Source organism: Ranitomeya variabilis, chromosome 2, assembly GCF_051348905.1.
Source record: "Ranitomeya variabilis isolate aRanVar5 chromosome 2, aRanVar5.hap1, whole genome shotgun sequence".
Classification (NCBI taxonomy): Eukaryota; Metazoa; Chordata; class Amphibia; order Anura; family Dendrobatidae; genus Ranitomeya; species Ranitomeya variabilis.
Window position 1 is genome coordinate 307,873,840 of NC_135233.1, and position 26,635 is coordinate 307,900,474.

Genomic DNA, 26,635 nt, shown 5'->3' on the forward strand with positions numbered 1-26,635 from the left:
GTTCTCCTGTGTTCTAGGAGTGTCCACAGAGATGGCTGTCAGACAAGCGATCAGCCTAAGCATCATTCCGCTGACAGCCATCTAGTGTGTATGGCCACTATTAATGAGGAAGAATTTGAATGGAACTGTAGTGCACATGTAGTCAAACATCATCTTCTGCCCTGTTCAGGTTTAATCATATCAGATCCCTATGATATGCTGTGACATGACTGTGCACTACAGGTCACATCATGGTGTCTTAAAGGGAACATGTCCCCAGCAGTCTGGTTTCAGTCACGGGGGCGGTGCCAGCACTGGTTGTCACCGCTCTGACTCTAGAGTCCCACCCCAAAGCACAAACAGTCTGTCTCCATGATGAGGAACATGTTTGAGCTTCGGGGTGACCTGTGGGCAGGTTTACAGCACAGGCATCGGCTGATGAATACTCCCATCAGCTGCTCCTGCTCTCGCCTCGCTGTTATTAGCGGAAGCAGGCATCGGCTGATGGGAGCAGTAGTCCCGTCAGCCGGTAGCAGTGATTGGAGGTATAAAGTTTACCTCCAATCACAGCTGAGCGCTCATGATGTCATTTGACAGCGTGGCAACCGCGGCTGTCTGACTGGCGGTGAGGAGTTTACCGCGCTGTCATGCACATGACAGCATGGCAAGCACTAGGTGTTCGGGTCCTCTATTCAAGTGAATGGGGTCAGGTCCGGGTACTCTTCTGGTACCTGAACTCACTGGACCCAAACAGCCAGGTGTCCACCCATCTCTAGTTATACGTTAAGCAAGTTGGTCAATTTTTCTTTATTTGAACAACTGTGTGCGGGGGCATGAATTTGGCATTTTCTAATATATTATAGCTAATACTGGTTCAGCACTGATCTCCTCCTTCCTGGCATCCCACCCTCTTGTCAATGATAAAGGAGGTCTGATCATATGCCATTGGCCTCCTCCAAAGGAAAAATACTTGACATGGAAAAGTTGTTTTTGATATCAGGAAGGCTGTGACGAGTGCAGGAGAGGCTGTAATACTCAGATATTCGTGTCACATATTGGTTAGAATATATGTCTAATGGCTAACCTTTTTAAGTTTCAGAAAAAGACCAACTTTATTAAAGTCCACCCATAACTTCCATTTTAAAGCAAACCTGTTGGTAGGTCAGAAATGGCCACTTTTTACTTTTTTTATTCCTGCTGCTCCCCTGATTATATCTTTACTTTTTTTTTTTTTTCCACAGTGACAGTTCTAATTTTTATAGTCTTAACAAGGGGGTGTGGCTCACAGGGTAATTATGCAGAACTGCCTAAAGACACGCCTCCAGAGAATCCTGTGAGCCACGCCCCTTACAAATTCATAAAGATCAGCACTAAATAAAAAAGCTCATATCTCTGAAACTGTCTAATTTTTTTTTTTTAAAAAAGGCACTCAGGAGGGCAGCGTGAATTAAAGAGCAAAAGCTGGATATTTTTGCAAAGCACCTCTTAGGTCTTGTGTGAGAGGAGATTGTCGTGTTCTTGAAAGTTGTAAAGTATCTAATGACAGATTCTAAGAACTATTGAGCCTAAACCCTTTTATGTAAAGAATAACAAAAAGTTGCTTCTTGGAATATAAAGCTAGCCACATCCTGCGACTTACAGAAAAAGCCCAATATTCATGGTAATGGTGGCTATCTGGTTCTGGCAGTGTGCCCAAGCATGATGTGGATGGTTTATAGCTGTCCTGTAGGGACATACTAAAACATGCTTTTGTTTGAGGACTACAGCACGTATGTAAGCCACCTGTGAAGTCATGAACAGTGTCTGTGAGTGAAGGACCACAGTATGACTGTTTTACAAAAGTAGAACCGCAATTATGTAACATAAATTTCCATTTCTCTTAAGTAAAGAGAAAAAAGTGCCCTACCTTTTTTGAAAGAAAGGTGAACACCCAAAATTTCAATGTGAGTTAATCAAAGATCTTTAGGAAACTAAGAAATTATTTTGAAATACTCAAAAAGTAAATGAGTGATTCTAAGCAATTGTCATTTTATGACTTTTTAGATCTGAATTTAACGGTCTACCTCACAACAAGGTCTGCGATGTAATAGGACTTGTAACCTATGTTGGAAGATGTGAAAGATTACGAAGAAAAGGTAAGTCCAGGATATATGTACATGGAAGACTATGTTCATAACGTCTGGGAGAACAGATGAAGATGTTATCAGAAGTGAGGCCTGAGGTTAAGTGAGTAGCCCGTTACCGCCTTTTCCTAGGTAGAACCATTCTTCTAGCGTTATAGCAATAAGGGTTCATGTGTTTGTGTGAAACCAATATTGAAGGTCTCACGTTGGGGTTTGAGTCCTAATATCGCTATCGACCTTCAGTGCTAAATACGATTTTTGTTGTTGTCATTCCATCAGATGAATCAGAAGACTTCTGGATATTTCGGTGGGTTCACGTGATGGATGGCACTTCAGATCAGCCTTTTCTACTTGAAATTTTTGCCACTTCACAGCCAAATATATTTGAAAATATACGTCCAAGTAGGTACTGTGACTACCAGGGTGTAATGCGTAGTGTCCTTGTAATAATTAGGGTCTTTTACTTGAAGAGATACACCAAGAGGCGCATCGAAGGGGAATTCTGGGACGAGAATATTCATGGCCCCTGTGTGTGTCTTACATGTTTCGTTTTAATTTTGAGTGGGTACAAATTATAAAACATTTCATGGAGACTGCCCTTTCCTTGTCTTTTTAGGGTATATAGGTGAGATGAGCAAATGAATTTGAGTGGAATTGAGTTCTCAAATTTTTGTATTCAGTAAGATGACTGTTCGCCACCATTTTTCTGAACCATAAAGGGCCATCAGAAGGCTCAAAAAAAAAAAAATCACTATCCACACCTTCATCGTACACCTCTCTGGCTCCTGCGCTACCCTCCGCCACCCATCTGCTCCTCACTCCATCTCCTGATCCGTCCCCCTCTTGCTGGAATCCTTGTGCTTCTCATGTTAGGCCAAGAGTTTTGGCTTTTCGGGAGACCTGTCAGGGTTTTGCACATGCTCGCAGTAGGTGACGGCGTACTTTGTAACAGTATGACCTTGCGCAGAAAGATTCCAGCACAAGCAACAGCGATTAGTAGATACAACTAGGACCAGACAAGTGGCGGTAAACTTCTTTTCCAAGAAGAACTGTGCAAACTGGCAAATTAGAATTTTGCCTGTGTGCCCATTTCTAATATATAGATATTCTAGAGGGGGTCACATTCTCTGTACTCCATCCTCCCATATATTAGGAAAATTGCTGCCAGGTAATGGTGTATTTCAGCTGAAGTATTTGAATAAAACCAATATTAATACACATTCCTTTCTTTTTGTGTTGTCTTTTGCTAGTGTCCTATTTGGTGTGCACTCAGATGCGCGTCATCCAAGAATGTCCAGAGGATATCTCCTACAAAGGATATCTGACAACTACCAATGAAAGTCAGGTCTTCATAACTGGTATGTCATGGACTGCAAAGGGCTTATTTCCCAATGTACCTGGAATTCTTTCCTTGCTTTTGGTTTTTTAAAAAGCTGCAACAAAAGACACATCACCAATGTGGAGGATAGACGTATTGTAGAAAACTTACGACAATTTTTTAATATACAGATCTTCACCTAAATGAAAAAATACATTGAATTTAATTCTTTCTTATATCTGAGTCCCTACCTTTTTTTTTTTTTTTTTTTTTTTTTGTTAAATACTTTCATGTTGGTTGCCATACTGGAAAAGCACAATTGCTGTTTTGCTGTTTGTATAGTGTATGGGTCAATGTAGACTACAACAGGGTGTGGTTTATGGCAGCTAGTATGAATGGGATTATTATTTTTAATTTGCAATCAGTCCCAAGGAAGTGGAGTAAGGACTCTCATCCACAGACAAGCAGGTAGTAACACATCTGTGTGTACAGTATTGTGGTGCATCTAGGCAAGTAGATACTAGCCATTGGAAGGAACTGCCGATGTAAGCATGTTGGCGATCACCCGACAAGGAAGCAAAACACCAATTCGTCCAGTAATAGAATGATTTATGCCAGCTTAAAAACAATGATTATCAGCATTATCCGTGTAAATATATAGTGTGCTGTTGATAATGTGATACTGTATGGGGACATACTGACTGATATAGATATAGAATGCTTATGAATACAATGTTCCTTCACCCCTGTATACAGGCCGGTAGATTAGTGTCGAACCACTTGTATAAAGTCGATGGTGCTCGACTGGCTGAAATCTTAACATCTATGTACATCATTACTATCCTGCCTTATCAATCCCCCCCCAGTATTAATGTAAGCTTTCATGAAACCCCCTTTTTAGCTGCGGATCCTGCCCCATGCTTGCATAGAAAATTTGACAACTACGCTGCAGAAAGCACATAATGTCATATTGTGCGTTCTCCAGTGGAAGAGGTTAAACCTATATAAAGCAGATCTTTTTCTCTTAAAACCTGTAGAAAAGCATGGACTTGCCCTTAATTTCCACAAGTTATAACTGCTTTTTGTTGCACGTCTCAAACTTTGGCTAGATTCACACAACCGAACTGAGTAACCTCATATGCAGTATGTCTATGAGACTGCAGGGTTTTGGTCAGGAGATCCACAGCTAATTGCGTTGTGGTTTGTGTCCGTGTGAATCTAGCATAGTATTTCCACAAACTTTACGGAGTTTCATGCTGTGTAACTATCGCGTCTTCTTGAGTGGAGCGTTAACCTTTATCTGTATTTTGCCAGCACCATAGGTGGCATTTCTTTGGAGGGCCGCACAGCCCTCCATGTGCTCGCCAGAGGTAGCCTGACTGCCATTGGGTACCGAGATGAGATCCTCAGACCCCTTGTGAGACCATATGCTGGTTCGGTTGGCCCTGGGTTCCTCCTAATGCAGGACAATGCCAGACCTCATGTGGCTGGAGTGTGTTAGCAGTTCCTGCAAGATGAAGGCATTGAAACTATGGACTGGCCCGCCCATTCCCCAGACATGAATCCGATTGAACACCTCTGGGACATCATGTCTCACTCCATCCACGAACGTCACGTTGCACCACAGACTGTCCAGGAGTTGGTCGATGCTTTAGTCCAGGTCTGGGAGGAGATCCCTCAGGAGACCTTCCGCCGCCTCATCAGGAGCATGCCCAGGCATTGTAGGGAGATCATACAGGCACGTGGAGGCCTCACACACTACTGAGCATCATTTCCTTGTCTTGATGCATTTCCACTGAAGTTGGATCAACATGTAATTTGATTTTCCACTTTGATTTTGAGCATCATTCCAATTCTAGACCTCCGTGGGATATTCATTTTGATTTACGTTGATAATTTTTATGTTTTGTTGTTGTAAAGGAGATACTAATACAACTTACCCTGGTTGTGTTGTGTGAATCATGAATATGACTTCTGTTTCAGGTCATCATGAGGGGCAGCCTTATAGAAGCGATATGAAAGTTAAGAATTATATAAAATGGATGAAGACCAAAAAAGAAGGAGAATTTAATAAGAAAACCACAATTGGTGGCTACCACCCCTATCCACCAACCCCACCAACTTTTGCCAAGTTCTGTAATGATAGAAAAAGTTAGTATTTTATTTACTATGTTATACAGATTACATTTCTTGATATATACTCTGCTGAAGTGTCAACATAATGCTGTAGATAAGCCCCTGATGTTGGTGGGCTTAGCTCACCTTCAGGGGGTGACGGGTTCCCTTTATTTTCTCCTGAATTCAGAAGTGTCTTCACTTTTTAAAGGAATCAGTCACCTGGTCTTGTCTAACCATTCTGAGAGCAGCATGATATAGGGGCTAACAGCTTGATTCCATATGTGTCTCTTATTAGGCTGTTTGCTGTAGTTTTGATAAAATCAGGGTTTTCTCTGCTGCAGATCTAGCAGGTATCTGAATGCTCAGCTGTATAAAACCCGGCCCATGTCACTGATTGGCAAATTTCTGCCCATACACAGCTGTCCATCAGTGGTATGGGCGAGGTTATATAGTACTCATGAATATGCTTGACTATGTTACACCGCATACACTGTGTTCCAAATTATTATGCACAAAGAGTTTAGGAGTGATAAGGTTAGAATTTTTTTGTTTGTCATTTAAACTCATTGATGGTGATGTGTGTCAGGGCTCTTTATATCACTGAAAGCAATTGCAGATACCTGTGCAAATTAGCTTGGCAGGTGTGTCCAAATAAAGGCAAGACTACTTAAGAAGGCTGTTCCACATTATTAAGCAGCCTACATTTTTTGCCAAAATGGGAAAGAAAAAGGATGTCGGCTGCTGAGAAGCAACAAATTGTGGAGTATTTAGGTCAAGACATGACTACAATCAACATTGCCAAGACATTTCATCGTGATCATCGCACAATCAAGAAGTATGTAGCAGATTCCCAGCACACACGTGTGCGTGCTGATAAGGAAAAATTGAGGACTCTTTCCAACAGGCAATTGCGTAAGGTTAAAAGAGCAGCTGCAAAAATGCCTTGTCATAGCAGCAGACAAGTTTTTGAAGCTGCTGGTGCCTCCAACGTCCCCAGAACAAAAAGATGCAGGGTCCTTCAGAGGTTTGCAGCTGTGCATAAGCCATCCTGTCGACCACCTCTATCCACTGCAACAAGCAGAAACGGCTCCAGTGGGCCAAACGATACATGAAGACTGACTTCCAAACTGTTTTGTTCACCGATGAGTGCCGTGCAACGCTCGATGGTCCAGATGGATGGAGTGGAGGATGGCTGGTTGATGGACACCCCATGAAAACACGGCTAAGGCGCCAACAAGGAGGAGGTGGAGTAATGTTTTGGTCTGGAATCATGGGGAGAGAGATTGTCGGCCCCTTTATGATCCCTGAAGGGTGTAAAGATGAACTCCATAATCTGTGTGGAGTTTCTAAAACAACACTTCCTGCCATAGTTCAAGAGGAAGAACCGTGCTTTCCGCAGCAAGTTCATTTTCATGCATGATAATGCACCGCTGCAAAAAACACATCTGCATCCTCTGGCTGCTATGGGCATAAAAGAAGACAAACTTATGGTGTGGCCACCATATTCCCCTGACGTCAACCCCATTGAGAACCTCTGGAGCTTCATCAAAAGGAGTGTCTATGATGGCGGGAGGCAGTTCACATCTAAGCAACAGCTCTGGGAGGGTATTCTGTCCACATGCAAAACAATTGAAGCAGAAACCATCCAAAAACTGACAAATTCAATGGACGAGAGAGTTCAGAAGCTTCTTTCGAACAAGGGGTCCTATGTGCAAATGTAACATCACCTAGAATAAAGTTTTCACTTGAAAACTGTTTGATTTCATTTTGTAATAAGCTGATAATGCTTATAACTTCACAATTGACCTTTTTTTTGTTAAAAAAAAAAAAAGGTTGAAAACGCTGCTGTGCATAATAACTTGGAACATGCATTTTGAGTGTTTATTTTTTTTTTTTAAAGATACTGTTTTCATAGGCAGTTTGTTCCAAAACATTGCAATTATACTAGAATAGTACACTGTGTTCCAAATTATGCAAATTGGATTTAAGTGTTATAAAGATTTAAATGTTTTGTTTTTCAAATAAACTCGTGGATGGTATTGTGTCTCAGGGCTCAATGAATCACTGAAATCAGTCTTAAACACATGTGATAATTAGTTTTCCAGGTGATTCTAATTAAAGGAAAACTACTCAAAAATGATGTTCCACATTATTATGCAGGTCACAGGTTTCAAGCAATATGGGAAATAAAAAGGATCTATCTGCTGCTGAAAAGCGTTAAATAGTGCAATGCCTTGGACAAGGTATGAAAAAATTAGATATTTCACGAAAACTTAAGAGTGATCATCATACTCTGATGAGATTTGTGACTGAAACAGAGCACAGACAGAGTTCATGCAAATAAAGGCATAATGAGGAAGTTTTCTGCCAGACAAATTCATTGGATTGAGAGAGCAGCTGCCAAAATACCATTACAAAGCAGCAAGCTTGCTGTGGTGCATAAACCTACTATTCGGCCACTCCTAAACAGTGTTCACAAGGAGAAACAGTTGCAGTGGTCTCAGACATACATGAAGACTAATTTTCAAACAGTCTTGTTTACTGATGAGTGTCGAGCAACCCTGGACGGTCCAGATGGATGGAGTAGTGGATGGTTGGTGGATGGCCACCATGTCCCAACAAGGCTGCGACGTCAGCAAGGAGGTGGAGGAGTCATGTTTTGGGCTGGAATCATGGGGAACCAGCTGGTAGGGCCCTTTTAAGGTTCCTGAAGGTGTGAAAATGACCTCAGCAAAGTAAATAGAGTTTCTGACTGACAACTTTCTTCCATGGTCTAAAAAGCAGAAACGTGCCTTCAGGAACAAAATCATCTTCATGCATGACAATGAATACCTCTGAGTAATTGGCTGCTATGGGCATAAAAGGAGATAAACTCATGGTGTGGCCACCATCTTCCCCTGACCTCAACCCTATAGAGAACCTTTGGAGTATCATCAAACAAAAGATCTATGAGGGTGGAAGGCAGTTCACATCAAAACAGCAGCTCTGGGAGGCTATTCTGACTTTATGCAAAGAAATACAAGCAGAAACTCCATAAACTCACAAGTTCAATGGATGCAAGAATTGTGAAGGTGATATCAATGAAGGTGTCCTATGTTAACATGTAACTTGGCCTGTTAGGATGTTTTGGAGTTAAATAGCTTTTTTGTTCAGTGAATGTGACCTCCTAATGCCGCAAATTCCACAAATGAGCATTTTCAGTTCTTTAAAACATATCAAATGTTTAGAAATTCTACTGTGCTTAATAATTTGGAACAGTGCATTTTGAGTTTTTATTCATTTTGGAGATTATACTGTTATCATTGGGAGGTTTCTTCAATAAAATTCAATGTATACTCTAACGGGTGATGACTTTTATTAGACTGACTGTCATTTGCACTGACCATTTAGGAAAATCTGAGAAAAATTTCATTTGCATAATAATTTGGAACATAGTGTAGATGACTGGAAAATAACAATGACTGCAATTCAGATAGGTAATTTAGAGAAAATATGAGGAAATATTATTTGCATAATAATTTGGAACACAGTGTACACTGTACCTGCGGTGAATGTTTCAATTCCACAACATGTTAAATTGTCTTGCGGTGCGCTGAATTATTTATAATTTTTCTTTGAGGGGATATTTTCCATAACTTGCATCAGATGCAGAAAATCTGCACCTGTGCATTTTTTTTTTTCCCCGCATCTTTTAAATCAATTTAGTCCACACTCAAAAATTTGTTTAATACCAAGTATAAAAATTTAAACCACTTTAAAACAGGACCTACCAAAGAGACAAAAAACACTGTCTCAATAACACAATGGAAAAGACACAAGTAACCTAATTTACTTAATAGGTGCAGAGATGCTGCAACACCGTCTTGGGCACATAGTTGAAGACATATTAATGGCATAATATTACTGTAACTATGGATCGTTTCTTTTTTTTTTTTTTTCTCTTTGCAGCAGAACAAATACTAAAAACAATCAGGGAGCTGAAGACACTGGTTGAGCAGCTCCATTACAGGGAGCACAAGCGAGTTGCTGTTCAGGGCATTATTGCTGCTTGCACATTTGTTAATGCCTCGCTGTCGGACATGGTAGGTGTATCATAACCCCTGCGTGACTCGTTTTTTGTTATTTAGATTGCTAATCGTGAGTATTTAAGGTACATGCCATTTCTATATCAAATAAATAGAAAAATAATCACTATTGGGTTAACCTCTTCTCTTTTACTGTTGGCTGAATATTGGTTGTCCCTCAAGTCTCCCAGATACTTTTATGACAAGTCTTTAGTTATGCAGTGTTAAAGGGGTATTCAGCAATGTTACAGAAGATAGAACTCCAGGAGTTAACTCGCTATATTTTTCACATCAGGAGGAAGCAAATACCCCGATGAAGAGAAGGAAAATGACAGCCTCTGGAGTGGACCAGTAAGTGCGGCTCTTCCTCTTGGCATTGTGTGTGCTACCTTCCTAACAGGCGCTTATTTGTACATTTAGTCTTTGGTTTGTCTTTGGATATTATCCCATGCGGCTCCTGATTTCAGCAATCTTCACCATTCACAGGAAACAGCTGCACACTTCATGTGGCATGAATGCATTGCAATTACAGAGGACAGGGTGTTGCTGAATTTCTCATTGATTTACCTCTGTAATCTCTCATGATAACTTTAATGAATTAAAGGAACTGTATCATCAGAAAAAGACCTACTTAAAGGGGTTTTCCAGGCTTCAGATATTAATGATCTTGGTATAGAATATCTGATTGGTGGACAGCCAGCATCCAATCTGCTCCGTTCATCTTTGATAGTGACTGGTTATATACAGTGAATGTAGCGGAGCGGCACGTCTCTGCTTGCTGTGTAGTGTACATTCCCGGGTCCTGGACCCCCAGCTCTTATTCTCTTTCACAGGAGCTGAGCTGCAATACCCTGAACCTCTGCTACCAGATACATCCGTGCTATTCTGCCTGTGTACAACCTGTGTGTAAATATTTCCGATTTGTGTGAGATGTATCAGCACTAAATAGTCAGTGAAGTGAGAAAAATATGGGCAGAAATTAAATTTATGGGCTCAAATATCTAAGGCTAAGTTCACACTAGCGTTGTGCGCCGCTGCGTCGGCGACGCAACGCACAACGCACGCAAAAACGCGGCAAAACGCACGCAAAAACGCTGCGTTTTGCGACGCATGCGTCGGTTTTTGCCGAAAATCGGACGCAAGAAAAATGCAACTTGTTGCGTTTTCTTGGTCCGACGCTTGCGGCAAAAAAGACGCATGTGTGGCACAACGCAACAAAAAAAAACGCATGCGTCCCCCATGTTAAGTATAGGGGGCGCATGACGCATGCGTCGCCGCTGCGTCGCCGACGCAAACCCGACGCACATTAGCTTAACGCTAATGTGAACGTAGCCTAACCATTGGTATATGCATATGTATTCATCCGTTTTGCTATCAAGCTCCAAAAAAAAAATTATGGTGCTTGCAATTGCCTTCATAAGTCCCATGTTTTGTGAAAGGAAGTCCATCTGTGTGCTAAGTGTCTGTCAGTATATACACTTTTTTTTTACTCAAATATTTTTTATTACGTATAAAATTCAAATAAAACATTTCACATTAAGACATAAATTTTCATTTTCTCCACTGTTGACCCCTCCTTACCCACCCCTCCCCCCTACCTTCCCTTTTTTAGACAGCTCACGCTTTTCTCTTAACATGTCTTATATACATTATCCGAATACACTGACTTTTATTTTGAACATATAAACCATTGGTATATAGGCAACCCCTCTTCAGGCCTTGCTTCCCGTAACTTCCCCTAACCTAGTTCCAGCCAAGGCAACCATAATTTACCGTACAGGACCATCTTCCCTCTGTTCTGATATACACCCTTCTCCAGGGTAATGACCTGCTTCACATATTTAATATATTCTCCCCTCGAGGGAGGCTCCTCTTTGATCCAATTTCTGGCTATGACCTTCCGAGCCATGTATAGTAGTCTAGCGATTGCTATTTTCAGCTTATTATCCACAGTTATCTCTTCCACGTACCCCACCACGCACACCAAAGGTTCTCTTGGAATTACACATCTGTATGCCCCTTCTATCTGGCTTACAACCACCAACCAAAAAGCAGTCAATCTCTGACACGACCATAACATATGAAACATTTCAGCACTATCATTCCTACATCTAAGGCATTCTGAGTCACATCTCAGCCCAGCTCTATACAGGACATCTGGGGATCTATACACTCTGTACAATATAAAGCTGTGAAAGTCTATATGGCTCATTCAGTGATAGTTTCGGTATCCATTCTAGTACAGATTCCCACGTTTCATCCTCCAAACGACCCAGCTCCCTTTCCCATTTAGCCCTCGTGCCAATCGGATATCCCAATAAGTGAGTATAGAGTAAATCCTTATACAGAGATGAGATAACACCCCTCATCGTCCTCACTCCACAGATGTAGTCCAATACTAAGTCGCTTTGAATTCGGAAACAATCCCCTTCATTTTGAGCCACAAACGCATGCCGTACTTGTGCACAGTATATACACTTTACCTTTTCTGAAAGGCCACAGAGGCTGCAACACCATTAAACGAGAGGCACCGCTAACCAAACACCATGAACACCAAGGAGATCTTCAAGGACAAAGTTGTTGAGAAGTACAAGTCAATACTTATGCAATCCACTGTAGGTCATCAATATATAAAGCGTGACAATCGTGTGGGCTCACAGTGCCGCCACAATTAAATGCGGGTGTCAGCTCTATATGATAGCTGACGCCCTGCAGCAACTCCCACGATTGGTGCAATTGCTAATCGCGAGTGAAAAAAATAAATAAATAAATCCAAGTGAATTCTGCACTATCAAATCCAAATGCTCCCTCCCTTCTGTGCCCCAGTGTGCCTAGACCACGTTTAGCTCCTCATGTCTGGCATTTCTGTGGAGGTGAGAGTCCACCTAATTTACGGGTGCGTGTCTCCAGATCCATGACCTGGGCACTACAATGTACTGGGCAATACATCGGTTTGCAGTTTTCACTCGTCAACATGCAATTCTGCTTGTCTCAAGAAAAGACTCATGGAGTCAAAATTGTCACTACACCTGTAGATAAATTCCCAAAGGGGTGTAATTTCCAAAATGAGGTCACTTGAGGGGGATTTTGCTCTTCTAGCAAATGGGGGCTCTGTATGTGGAATCTGCAAACTATTCTTGGAAAGTCTGTGCTCCAGGAGGCAAATGGCGCTTCGTCCATCTCCGGTTTCACCAGATGGCTAAATATTACTCTACAGCCATCCTTAGCATAGGCCATCGATATTAGATCAGCTGTGGTCCTTATGTTATTATGCTTTCTGATATAGCGCTAACATATATTCTATAGTGCTTTACATTTATTATCACTCACTATTACCATTAGGGTCACAATTTATGTCCCATATGAGTATATCTGTGGAGTGTGAAAGGAAACCCAAGCAAAGACGGGGGGAAAACATACAAACCAAACTCCTTGAAGCAGTTGGTTGGGTATGAACCCCAGATCCCAGTATAGCAAAGCAACAGAGCTAAAGGCTGCAGTCCTCCTCCCTTTGCTTCAGTCAATCAGATGGAGCTCTTCAGAGACCCCTGTCCTAAGACACAGAAGAAGAAGATCATTAGGCTTCTTTTACACTTACCGGGTTACTTACCGCCCGTTATTGCGGGCCTTTTTTGCGTGCCGTATTGCCGCAATTTTCACGGTCTGGTGCAATAACGGACCGCAAAAAACAGAAGTCACGGCGCAATGCAAAAACAACCTTCCGTTGTTTTTGCGGCCCCATTGATTTACAATGGGGGCCGTGTCCGTAAGCCGTAAAAGAGATCAAGCAGGCTCGATCTTTTTTCACGGCCGTAAATACGGCCCTCACGGCCATACAGTGCGCCGTGGAATTATTGCGGCCCGTTCCTGCTGCCCCATAGAAATCTTTTGGGGCTGCAAGATCATGGCAAGTGTAAAAGAAGCCTTAGCAGGGGTGATCTGTTTGCCCCCTGATCCCTATATCATTTTTTTTTCTCCTTCAGTACTGATGCTGGACCAGAAAATACCCCAGTAACGCCGCACTTGGACCAAGACATTGTCACCAGGTCTCCCGAATTGCCACATTTTGAAGGTGATTTTTCTCTGTACTTAATTTTGTGTTGGATTTCCGTGTCCCTCCTATCTTCTTTGTGCATTTTGAGCTCTGACCACATTCATGATGAGGCTTTTTGTCTTGAAAGAATCTTTGTTTTTTGTTTTTTTTAAATTAAAAGGCAATGGTTACATAGTGCATGTTTTGTATTTTCTTTCATACACTATGTACCCATTAAAGTCACTACCACGCTGCTGCAATCCTGAGTTCTTTGACACTGCTGCAGTGGTGACCTCCTTTACAGTGACACACAGTAGCCACTCACTGATCTTGTGCTTATGCTCAGTCACAGAGCAGCGGGTGTAACTGCGCTCCTGGCATTGAGGCCGACCCCAGTGCAGATGGGGTGTCAGTCAGGGCCGGGAACGTGGTTGTATCTGCTTCTCTGGATTCTCAGAGGCTTTACTGAAACCCTGCCCCCAGCCCTGACTGACACTCATTCTGTGTTGGGTTCGGCTGTCAGTCAGGGACCAGGCTAGAGCCGCCTCTCTATATACTCAGAGCAGTGACTGAATAGGCACCGCCTCTGTGACTGAAACTGTGCCTCCGACCCTAACTGACAGCTGACCTCATTGCAGAGCGTGCACGCCGAAGACACTTAGCACCCGAGCATGCTCAGATAACACCTTATCCCAGCACGTTCGCTCATCACTACAATTTCACCTTTTGTCTTGTGTTTGTTTCTTACATGTGCTGATGAAGTAGCGGGAATCCATGGTGCAGACAGTGAAACAAGTGATGAGACCTCCTGTCCTATATTATCCTGGGAGAATCCCTTGTGGTCTGAGGTTAGGCACAGCGTAACAGAACATCTATTCTATGGCAACTTATTTCCAGAAAGTTTGACGCAGATATTTGACTACAATGACAAGGAGATTCTGAAACGGTACAGCCTTCATCCAGCAAAAGTTACAGATCTAAGCCCATGGCCCAGCTTTTCTGGGGCCAACAGGCCTGGCCACTATGAACTGACCATACTGGGTGAGAAAATCCCTGCAGCTGTAAATACTTTGTGCTTTTCTATTACTGAAATTATTGGAATGTAATTCAACCAAATGTAACACATTTTGCTTTTACTTTTTTACATCCTGGTCTCACAGAAGCCAAAACTTTTTCTATCGAAGTATCCGTGACTGCTGTTTTGTTTGTGGATCAAGTTGTAGTTTTGAATCCTACCATTCCTTTTGCTATATAATGTACTGAAAAGCCGGGGGTAAAAATCCAAGTGAAATGCAATAGTAAAAAAAAAAAATGCAATTCCACCATTGTTGTTTGGGTTTTGCATTTAATGGCACTGTGGAATCGGCGGGGAAAGAAGACAGACAATGTGAAGATACATGAGAGGCGTGAATTGTGTGGTAAAATTGACCTGGCATCCTGAGGGTATTATTATTACAGTGATGACGCCCTATTTATTTTGTTCTAGATATATTTTAGTGGCTAAAAAAAAAAAAATTGTTTCCCCATTTTCTGATATTAGTATGTTTTTATGGAGCATGTATTTTTTGATCTATTGGTATCCAAAAAGTATCTTTTCTCCTTGCGGAGATCGACATGGTAAGCATGCCGAGATGAGGAGACTTAAAGGCGCAATGCTCCTCTAGGTAATATGCTAATTATGCAAATTGTCTCTTCAGAGAGGAAGAGAGCTAGGACTCTAGTGGCACCTATTAGAAGGTAGCAATCCTACAAGTCAATGTTGACCCTTTAACAAGCCTTGTCACATGACTTAGGATAATAGCCAAAGTCAATATCCTAGGTCATGTGACAAGGCTCGTTAAAAGGTCAACATTGACTTTTAGGATTGCTACCTTCTAATAGGTGCCACTAGAGTCCTAGCTCTCTTCCTCTCTGAAGAGACAATTAGCATATTACCCAGAGGAGCATTGCGGCTTTAAGTCTCCTCATCTCGGCATGCTTAGCATGTTGATCTCCGCAAGGAGAAACGATACTTCTTGGATAATGGTCTGACTCCTCTCACACAGCCAAACCAGATCTCCGCTTTGCACTGATGAGGGTCAGTACCCCGAAACACAGCGTCTGCAAATTGAGGTTCTGGTTTGGCTATTATCCTAAGTCATGTGACAAGGCTCGTTAACCCCTTTCTGACCTCGGACGGGATAGTACATCCGAGGTCCGATCCCCATACTTTGATGTGGGCTCCGGCGGTGAGCCCACATCAAAACCACGACATGCCAGGTGTTTTGAACAGCTGACCTGTGCGTGCAATGGCGGCAAGTGGAATCACGACAGCGGCATTTAACTACAGCATCCGGCCGGAAATGTGCTCATCGTCACATGATCGTGGGTCAGTAATTCGTCGCCATAAGAACCAGAGGTCTCCTTGAGACCTCTATGGGTGTTGTTGCCTGCTTGCTGTGAGCGCCACCCTGTGGTTGCCGTCCATAGCAAGCCTGTAATTCTACTACATAGAGGCGATCTATACTTCGCCTCTATGTAGCAGATCCGATCGAGTTGTGCCAGCTTCTAGCCTCCCATGGAGACTATTGAAGCATGGCAAAAGTAAAAAAAAAAAATGTTTAAAAAAAAATGAAATAAATAAATTAAAAAAAAGTTTAAATCACCCCCCTTTCGCCCCATTCAAAATTAAAACAATAAAAATAAAATAAAATCTACACATATTTGGAATCGCCCGATCTATCAATAAAAAAAGATTAACTTGATCGCTAAACGGTGTAGCGTGAAAAAAATTTGAAACGCCAAAATTACTTTTTTGCAATAATGGGCGATCAAAAGAACGTATCTGCACCAAAATGGTATCACTAAAAACGTCAGCTCGGCATGCAAAAAATAAGCCCTCACCCGACCCCAGATCACGAAAAATGGAGACGCTACGGGTATCGGAAAATGGCGCAATTTTTTTTTTTTGTAGCAGAGTTTGGAATTTTTTTCACCACTTGGATAAAGAACTTAGACATGTTTGATGTCTATGAACTTGTAATGACCTGGAGAATCATAATGGCAGGTCAGTTTTAGCATTTAGTGAACCTAGCAAAAAAGCCAAACAAAAAACACCCATGGGGTTGTACTTTTTTTGTAATTTTACCGCACTTGGAATTTTTTTCCCATTTTCTAGTACACGACATGGTAAAACCAATGATGTCGTTCAAAAGTACAACTCGTCACGCAAAAAATAAGCCCTCACATGGCCATATTAACTGAAAAATAAAAAAGTTATGGCTCTGGGAAAGAGGGGAGCGAAAAACGAACACGGAAAAACGGAAAATCCCAAGGTCATGAAGGGGTTAAAGGGTCAACATTGACTTGCAGGATTGCTACCTTCCAATAGGTGGCACTAGAGTTCTAGCTGTCCTCCCCTCTGAAGAGACAATTTGCATAATTGATCTATTGGCACATGGTGTTGACATGGGGGAGCTGATGGGCACCCAAACTTATAACGGAGCCATTTAAATACCACCGATTAAACAGCAGCAATACAACATAGCTCTGATTACTGCTGTTAGAGGGCAGCAATCAGTTCCAGATCCCGCTTCATACACCCATACCTGATGTAGGACATATATACTGTATATGTGTCAGGAAGGGGTTCATACAGTTTTTCACAATAAAAAGTAGGATTTTGTTTTTATTTTTTTATTTATTACTTAGATAAAATGTTCTGCTCAATCATAGAAATGGAGAATTAAAGGTTGCATTCCCATCTCGGACACTTATGGCATATCCACAGATTCTTGAATCCTACAAATAGCTCACGGATAAGTTCTAAAAAGTTTTTTTTAAATAAAATTAATTGTATTTTATTAACAAAATGTAGACATGTAATCGATACAGACTAAAACGACAAGTCACAAACAAAGCTCATGTAAAAGGGACAATCTACAATGCAGTAGCAGCAAAGGGTTAATTAGCATACCTATACAAATAATTGCACTCTGCAAGTCTAACCATATAATGTCTGTTCAAAAAGGTTCATAATGCAAGGGCCTAACTATTGGGTCCACCAAGCAAGAGTAAATATGTGACTCAAATACATTCAAATTCAAAGGAGATCACCCATAAAGGGACACTAATCTTACCCAAAAATGTCTGCCATTGTATGTCCGACGGGCATTTCGCGTTGGCTTCCTCAGGGGGCCCACACGAAACGCGCCACGGGGCTGCAGCCAGACATACAATGGCAGACATTTTGGGTTAGATTAGTATCCCTTTATGGATGATCTCCTTTGCCTTGCACTTTACCTTGCACTATGCACCTTTTTGAACAGATATTATATGGTTAGACTTGCAGAGTGCAATTATTTGTATAGGTATGCTAATGAACCATTTGCTGCTACTACAGTGCAGATTGTCCCTTGTACATGAGCTCTGTTTGTGCCTTGTCATTTTAGTCTTTATTGATTACATGTCTACTTTTTTGTAGATATGATAACTTTTTTGGACTTTTCACTCCTTGAGCTATTTGTTGGATTCATGTTTTGGGAGTGGTGTTAATTGTGCTGTCCTTTCGATGGGTGTATTGCCCTCTATTTTGATTGATATTTATCAGTGGAATCTGTTCATATCCACAGAACTTGTGGGACCTGCACATATTTTGAAAATCATATCAAAAGTCATTGTGGTATTTCATGCCTAAATTACCTATTGCCGGTCAGTCGAAATCTGTCCAGTCATTGTTTGTGTTTCTCCACACAAAAAAAAAAAAAAAAAGCAGCCTATGATCTTGAGTATTGTGACCTTTCATATTGATGGGTTTTGTTTCAAAATGATTGCAGAAGAGGATTCCTAATGTCATGCCTCCCTCTGTTTGAGCTGTACTGCACATGCTCAAGATTTATTTAAAAAATTTTTTTCTGTTTTTCAACAGGTATAAATCGGGACATAGCGATAGATGTCTCTTTACCAATGTTTGATAACTTTCGTTTATTTGGTATAAACTATCTGCCCAATTCTGTATCTGCTGGAGCAAGTGATAATGAAGAGATTCAAGAGCGCCTCTGGCTTTCTGTTCAAGGTAAGAAAAGTAAATTGGATCTCATTCAATGCCCAGTGACTAAATGAGTGGCAAATTACAATGCATCCAGACCAGGGCCATGCACGCTTCTCAGCCCACACTGAGATGCCGGCATCATGGGCACGTCTTCGTCTTGCGCTTTCTATAACTATGAAGTTCTTTCAGTAGTTGTCCGGCTGCCACAGAGTACCAAAGTACACATCAGACCAGTGTAGTGTGAATCTCTCTGCTCCTCTCTACTCTAGACCAGAACTGTAACATAATTTACATTTATGGTCCATGAGTATTCACTCGTGGTATACAGGCTCATCACATATCTACATGATTGTTGCTTGTTGGTCGCCAGGTCTCCCATTGCTAGGACGTCCATAAGTCTGGAACAAGACTCAAGTTGTCCCATTTGCATAGAGCATTAATCCTACATGTGCGTCATTGCTCCATTTGTTCTCTTTGGGATCATAAATGAAATGACTTTCACTTATAGTTCAATCCCTTAGCATATATTTTTTAATGTTGCCTGGGTTTTATGTAGCACTTCTTTATCTCAAAACCTCATTAGTATCCATTAAAAATATTTACTGTAATTTCCAGATACAAATTCATCAACACTTTCATAATTGGTAAATTACTATATTTAACCCCATAGTGACCACCCATATGTCTTTTTACTGACCTAGGATAAGAGATGTTGCTGCCAATAAAGACTACTGAATCTTGATCAGTGGTGGGGGAACAGTTTTTCTGCCGAAGGCCATTTGGATATTCATATCGTCCTTCAGGGGCTGTGCTAACGGTGCTCACAGAGCAAGAAGATATTAAAGGGTCTGCGGCTGTCAAAATACTGCTGAGGGCCCAAGCACTGCAGGGTAACCCGGAAATCTGCCTGGGGGCCCGAATAAAAGGTCATCGAGGGCCATAAACGTCCCTCGGGCATGAGGTTCCCCACTCCTGATCTAGATGGCTAACAGTGTGGCGGCTCCCCCATTAACCCCATCGGCACCCTGAGATTTTGACTGTGTGGTCCTGATACTTGCCATTGCAGTTCACGGCCAAATAACAGCCTTAGAGTCTGCCGGCTACAGTGGCCTGTTGAGAAGTTAGAAACATTTAGATGGTAAAAATAAATATCTTCATTCCTGTTATGCTACTATGCATTGACTCCTGAAACGTACCTGAAGGGTTAATAAGCTACCTGAAAGCAATTTTGAATACATTGAGGGAGACGTTTTTAAAATCACTTTTCAGGGTTTCCAATATATAGGACCTCCAAACTAATTTCAAAACCTGGATAGGCGCCTAAAAAATAGGTTTTGTAAATTTCCTTGGGAAAAATTACTGTTTTTTTTTTTTTAAACCTTTTAAAATACTCACAAAATAAAACAACATTTTAACAATGGTGCTGATATAAAGCAGACATGAGGGAAATCTTATTTATTAATGTTTTTCTGTGGTATGACTATCTGGATTACAGGGATAATCATTCAAATTTCGAAAATTGCTAATTTTTGTAAAATCTCTGATTTTTATAAATAAATACAGAAAATATTGTCATAAATTTAACACTATCATAAAGTATTATGTGTCACAAGTAAACAGTCTCAAAATCAATGGGATATGTTAAAGCGGTCCAGAGTTACCACATAATGTGATACTGGTCAGATTTCAAACATTTGGCTCGGTCACTAAGGGGTTAAGCAAAATGTCCTTTAATCTTTATTCCAGGAATATAGGAGTTTTTCTTGGCAGCTATGCCTCCAGTCCTTTTCCAAACTGCAAAAAGCATAGCAGACATAGGAGTAACACAATTGGTATGTTACCTTATGTAGGCGGAATGTCCTTTAATCTTTATTCCAGGATTATAGAAAGTCTCTCCATATCCAGGCTCCAAAACACAAAGGACTTTTCGCTTAAGTGTGATAATTTACCAGTTATGGAACTGTTAATGTATTTGTACCTGGCAATGATTACAGTAAATATTTTGATGAATATTAATGCTGTTTTCAGTGCATCATTTTTCTTTATGATTACCTTTAATGGACGAGGATTCCATGCATGCACATATATTTCCAACTACAAATTATACCTTTCTATTTTTTCTATATTGAGGCACTTATCTTCCAGGTGACTTGAGCAGTTACTAGTTCAGCATAAAGTTAAGAACTTTTGTGCATACAGGTTCTATGATTTTTATGAAAGTATACCATATGAAAAAACACAGCACTCTGTATTAATCAGCTGTTGGTGCTCAAGTAGGGTATCCAGCCCATCGTATCAAATGTTCAGAAAAACTTGGCACTCAAAATTGAAAAAAAAACTGTGTTCATTTTATTATGCATCCAGACAATAAATTTGTTGAATGTTTTCAGTCCACCACTGGGACCTTCATCAGAACAGTCTGGTTCAGTAGTGGAGGTTCGGCGCAGTTCTGGAAACTGCAGAAGACAATGACCTGTAATCATTTAAGAGCATACACTGGGGATTCGTTACTGATACCTAATGAATAGGGAATAATAAATAAAAAAAAGTGCTGAAGTTGTCTTTTGAAATTGATGCCCTATCTTTATGGTGAGGTATCAATATTAGAAGTACGTATGCTGTCTATTAGAAGTGCGTATGCTGTTTAACCCTAGAATGCGTGACGTCACAAATCTACACTTTTACGTAACGGGGGACCTTTTAGGTCCCCGTGCAAATCATGGAGAAACTCACATAAATAACTTTTACAAGTTTATTTCAAGATTGCATTATAAGATAGGAATAATGCACAACATTTTAATTATAATTTTTTGCAGAAAACACCAAAATAAACTTTTTTTTTTCCAAATTTCAAAGATATGAAAACACACAAAGGTATATAAATCTAGAACTAGCTGCAGCTACATTTCTACTCGTACGCATTCTAGGGTTAAAGTAATTATATTTTTGTAAATGCATATTTGCAATAAGGTATTCTCAAGTTGTATCTTGAGCAGCTCAGCAGCTCAGATCTATGCAGCTTCTTCGCTTCCAGTTTTCTGGCAGGGCAGGCTCTCCTCCTTGAGTGACAGTTCTGGTGAATAGTAGAACTACAACCCCTGGCAAAAATTATGGAATCACCGGCCTTGGAGGATGTTCATTCAGTTGTTTAATTTTGTAGAAAAAAAGCAGATCACAGACATGGCACAAAATTAAAGTCATTTCAAATGGCAACTTTCTGGCTTTAAGAAACACTAAAAGAAATCAAGAACAAAAAAATGTGGTAGTCAGTAATGGTTACTTTTTTTAACCAAGCATAGAGGAAATTTATGGAGTCACTCAATTCTGAGGGAAAGAATTATGGAATCACCCTGAAAATTTTCATTCCCAAAACGAACACCTGTATCAAATTAGATCTGATCTTTAGTCTGCATCTAAAAAGGAGTGATCACACCTTGGAGAGCTGTTGCACCAATTGGACTGACATGAATCATGACTCCAACAAGAGAGATGTCAATTGAAACATAGGAGAGGATTATCAAACTCTTAAAAGAGGGTAAATCATCACGCAATGTTGCAAAAGATGTTGGTTGTTCACAGTCAGCTGTGTCTAACATCTGGACCAAATACAAACAACATGGGAAGGTTGTTAAAGGCAAACATACTGGTAGACCAAGGATGATATCAAAGTGTCAAGACCATAAACTTAAAGTAATATGTCTCCAAAACAGGAAATGCACAACAAACCAAATGAGGAACGAATGGGTGGAAACTGGAGTCAACGTCTGTGACCGAACTGTAAGAAACAGCCTAAAGGAAATGGGGTTTACATACAGAAAAGCTAATCGAAAGCCATCATTAACACCTAAACAGAAAAAAAAAGGTTACAATGGGCTAAGGAAAAGCAGTCGTGGACTGTGGATGACTGGATGAAAGTCATATTCAGTGATGAATCGTGAATCTGCATTGGGCAAGGTGATGATGCTGGAACTTTTGTTTGGTTCCATTCCAATGAGATTTATAAAGATGACTGCCTGAAGAGAACATGCAAAATTTCCACAGTCATTGATGATATGGGGCTTCATGTCAGGTAAAGGCACTGGGGAGATGGCTGTCATTACATCTTCAATAAATGCACAAGTTTATGTTGATATTTTGGACTCTTTTCTTATCCCATCAATTGAAAGGATGTTTGGGGATGATGAAATCATTTTTCAAGATAATTCATCCTGCCATAGAGCAAAAACTGTGCAAACATTCCTTGAAAAAAGACACATAAGGTCAATGTCATGGCCTGCAAATAGTCCGGATCTCAATCCAGTTGAAAATCTTTGGTGGAAGTTGAAGAAAATGGTCCATGACAAGGCTCCAACCTGCAAAGCTGATCTGGCAACAGCAATCAGAGAAAGTTGAAGCCAGATTGATGAAGAGTACTGTTTGACTCTCATTAAGTCCATGCCTCAGAGACTGCAAGCTGTTATAAAAGCCAGAGGTGGTGCAACAAAATACTAGTGATGTGTTTGGAGTGTTTTTTTGTTTGTTTTTCATGATTCCATAATTTTTCCCCTATGATTGGTTAAAAAAAGTAACCATTACTGACTACCACATTTTTGTTCTTGATTTCTTTTAGTGTTTCTTAAAGCCAGAAAGTTGCCATTTGAAATGACTTTAGTTTTGTGCCATGTCTGTGATCTGCTTTTTTCTACATAATTAACAAGTGAATGAACATCCTCAGAGGCTGGTGATATAATTTTTGCCAGGGGTTGTATAACGCTCTGCACAAGTTCTGCTGTAACACATTCAGCTCTCTCTGGTTGGTTCTGGAGTCTACACTTCTATAACTATATTTGCATATAGAAATAACTGTGATTGTGAACAAACGCGCAGCCAGGGCAGAAAGTGTGAAAGCTGCCAATCGGAGGCAGATGATTTTGCAAGATTTATTAAAATAACAGCTTTAAAAACAAGAAAAAGAAGCGCACATAGAGTAATACCTTCAGGTATCGCAATCACCTGGACCCCCACAAAACAGACTCACCTGGTCTAGTTGTGATAGGTCACAACTCCCTTGGATAAGCACGTATGGTCGCAGCAGGCTCCCGGCAAACAGCATGGATCCACATGGAAAAAGATAGAACCGGAGAATAGAAGCCGCGCAGACCACAATAAAGGTAACAGAGTTACACACACACTCTGTTTATTAGCCTACGCGTTTCGTGGCAAACAGGCCACTTCATCAGGGCATCTCTGTTACCTTTATTGTGGTCTGCGCGGCTTCTATTCTCCGGTTCTATCTTTTTCCATGTGGATCTAAAATAACAGCTTGTCAGAACCTGAGAGGGAGCTTGAGGAAGGTAAGTAGCTATCTTCTCCTTAAAAATAAATGGTCTGGAGAGAGGTTGCTGATATGTTAGGAGTTAACCCATCTCCTTGGCACTAGTTGGCTGAGCTCCATGGAAACTATATACTATGAAAGGTAAAAGCTCTCCTTGCAGGAGAATGATTGCAGATAGAAATAGAAAGTCATTTGCAAATGTCCTTATTTCCATGCTGTTTATTTAAAGCAATTTAAGAACTTGAGATTATTCTTTTAATTGCTTTTTTTTTTTTTTATCCTTGACAGTTTTATTATACTACATGTTTGTTCAATTTCAGGTGAGCTTGTGGAATATGCAAGGACACGGAGCAGACTGCATGTCATCTGCATCTTGGACGTATGTCACCTTGGAGAAAGCAGAGTGGAAATTTGCTTAAACAGACTATACTATCCATCCATCGACAGTACTGATTAAATTGTACAACTCCTCAATAATCAGTCTGTTTTCTGATGCACTTTGTCATTTATTATATATTTTGAAGTCATGATAAATGATATTTTTACTGTAATGTATTTTTAAACTATTTAAGATTATGATTTAATGTGACAATATAGTATTTTTATTTACATTTTCTGTTTCTTGGTTATATTTTAACATTTTTAGGCTGTGTTCCTTTTTAGTACACAGAACCATGCTTTGTGATGTCAGGATAGGACCAAACACCCTCTAACCATTCTTTCAGGTGGCGCTGACAATTCACTGTGCTGTTCATAAAGCTTCCCATTTCTCCAGCGCAGTGAAGAAAACCCTTTCAACCACAGAATTTCCTCCACTGTATGATCTTTTGAAAGAAATGTACATTTTCTAATCATGTAGTTCCCTTTAGCCTAATGAGGAAATAGTCAGTACTACTCATAGTAATATAAGCACATACTAAGAAAACCACAAAAAAGAAAACTTTCACTCTGTGCTTCCCAGCAGATATATTAGGTACTGTATTTTTCAGACTATAAGAGGCACTGGACCATAAGATGCACCTAGGTTTTAGAGGAGGAAAATGGCAAAACATGTGGTCATGATGCACAGTAATGAGGGTAGTGGTGGGTATCTGCTGCTGACTGCATTATAGGGAACCTGTCACCTGAATTTGGAAGGAACAATTTTCAGCCATAGGGGCGGGGTTTTCGGGTGTTTGATTCACCCTTTCCTTACCCGCTGGCTGCATGCTGGCCGCAATATTGGATTGAAGTTCATTCTCTGTTCTCCGGAGTACACGCCAGCGCAAGGCAATATTGGTCCCGCCAAATTCAGGTGACAGGTTCCCTTTAATGTACCCCAATTCTGTACGAATATCCCCCATCCCGGTATACATGGCCCCCCATTCCTAACTGGTATATATAGCCCCCCCATCCAGGTATACCTGGCCTCGCATTCCTGACTGGTATACCTGGCCCCCCTTCCTCCTCTTGGTATACATGCCCTCCCCCCATCCTGGTATACGTGGCCCCCTCATCCTGGTATTCGTGGTCTCTTCATCCCCATCCTGGTATACATGGCCCCCCATTCCTGACTGGTATACCTGGCTCCCCTTCCTCTTGGTATACATGGACCCCTCATCCTGGTATTCATGGTCCCTTCATCCCTATCCTGGTATACATGGGCCCCCCATTCCTGACTGGTATATATGGCCCCCCATCCTCCTCTTGGTATACGTGTCCCCCTCATCCTCATTCTGGTATTCATGGTCCCTTCATCCCCATCCTGGTATACATGGCCCCTCCATTATGCCACACACACAAAAAAATAAACCATTCTACTTACATTACCTCTTCTCCCTTGCAGCGTTGCATCCTGTGCTGATGCCAGCAGCTGATTTCAGAGAGCAACAGCACATTACATTACTGTCATGCACCCTCACATGCCGATATAAGCAGCTGGAATTTTCACCTCTCACCAGGCCCAGGACTATGGGCATGTGGAGCAGCGAATATTTGTTTTTTTTTTTGTTAATAGCAGGCACACTGTTAGCCGCAGCTCCTGGCTTTCTGCAGCAGCTGGGTAATCATTTGTGTGCCCACTATTAGAGGATGATCATTCACTGCTTTCCACTCCTATAGACGTGGGGAGCAGTGAATTTTCATTCTCTTAATAACAGGCAAACGTGATCGCCCAGTTGCTGCAGGAAGCTGGTGGCTGTGGCTAACAGTGTGCCTGCTATTAATGAAGATGAATATTCACTGCTCCCCCGCCCATAGTTCCTCCCACCTCTTGGCGCCGGCTTCAGTGCATAGAGGTGGGTGGGACTATCGGCATGGGGAGCAGCATACATTCATTTTCTTTAACAGCGGACACAGTGTTGGCTGCAGTGCAGCCACCGTCTCCTGCCTCCTGTGACTTGCTCCTCTGCTGCTGGCCCTCCCCATCCACAGCCGGACTATAAGATAAAGTACATTCGAACTAGAAGACGCACCCCCTACTTTCCTCCAAAACTTTGGAGGAAAAAAGTGCATCTTCTAGTCTGAAAAATATGGCATATTGGCAAGAAATTAAGCAAAAAGTACATGGCAGCTATGCTTTCATGGGGCCATCTCAGCACTTTGAGGCTGCCGTCACACTAGCAGTATTTGGTCAGTATTTTACATCAGTATTTGTAAGCCAAAACCAGGAGTGGATG

At 41.2% G+C, this 26,635-nt stretch overlaps 1 protein-coding gene across 4 annotated transcripts in view; it reads left to right on the forward strand.

Annotated features, from left to right (window-relative positions):
• The window catches only part of RADX (RPA1 related single stranded DNA binding protein, X-linked), a 69,915-nt gene extending 43,893 nt beyond the window's left edge, over positions 1 to 26,022 (forward strand). Inside the window, exons 5-14 of one of the 4 annotated variants that reach the window (XM_077285208.1) lie at positions 2,023 to 2,114; positions 2,382 to 2,504; positions 3,353 to 3,460; positions 5,404 to 5,571; positions 9,487 to 9,620; positions 9,898 to 9,953; positions 13,586 to 13,674; positions 14,401 to 14,676; positions 18,542 to 18,688; positions 24,299 to 26,022. In XM_077285208.1, coding sequence (XP_077141323.1) covers positions 2,023 to 2,114; positions 2,382 to 2,504; positions 3,353 to 3,460; positions 5,404 to 5,571; positions 9,487 to 9,620; positions 9,898 to 9,953; positions 13,586 to 13,674; positions 14,401 to 14,676; positions 18,542 to 18,688; positions 24,299 to 24,435 — 1,330 coding nt within the window. In that variant the 3' untranslated portion in view covers positions 24,436 to 26,022. Of the gene's footprint in view, positions 1 to 2,022; positions 2,115 to 2,381; positions 2,505 to 3,352; positions 3,461 to 5,403; positions 5,572 to 9,486; positions 9,621 to 9,897; positions 9,954 to 13,585; positions 13,675 to 14,397; positions 14,677 to 18,541; positions 18,689 to 24,298 lie in introns of all 4 variants that reach the window. The other 3 variants (XM_077285209.1, XM_077285210.1, XM_077285206.1) reach the window with 3 other exon arrangements.
• The last annotated feature ends 613 nt before the right edge of the window (positions 26,023 to 26,635 follow it).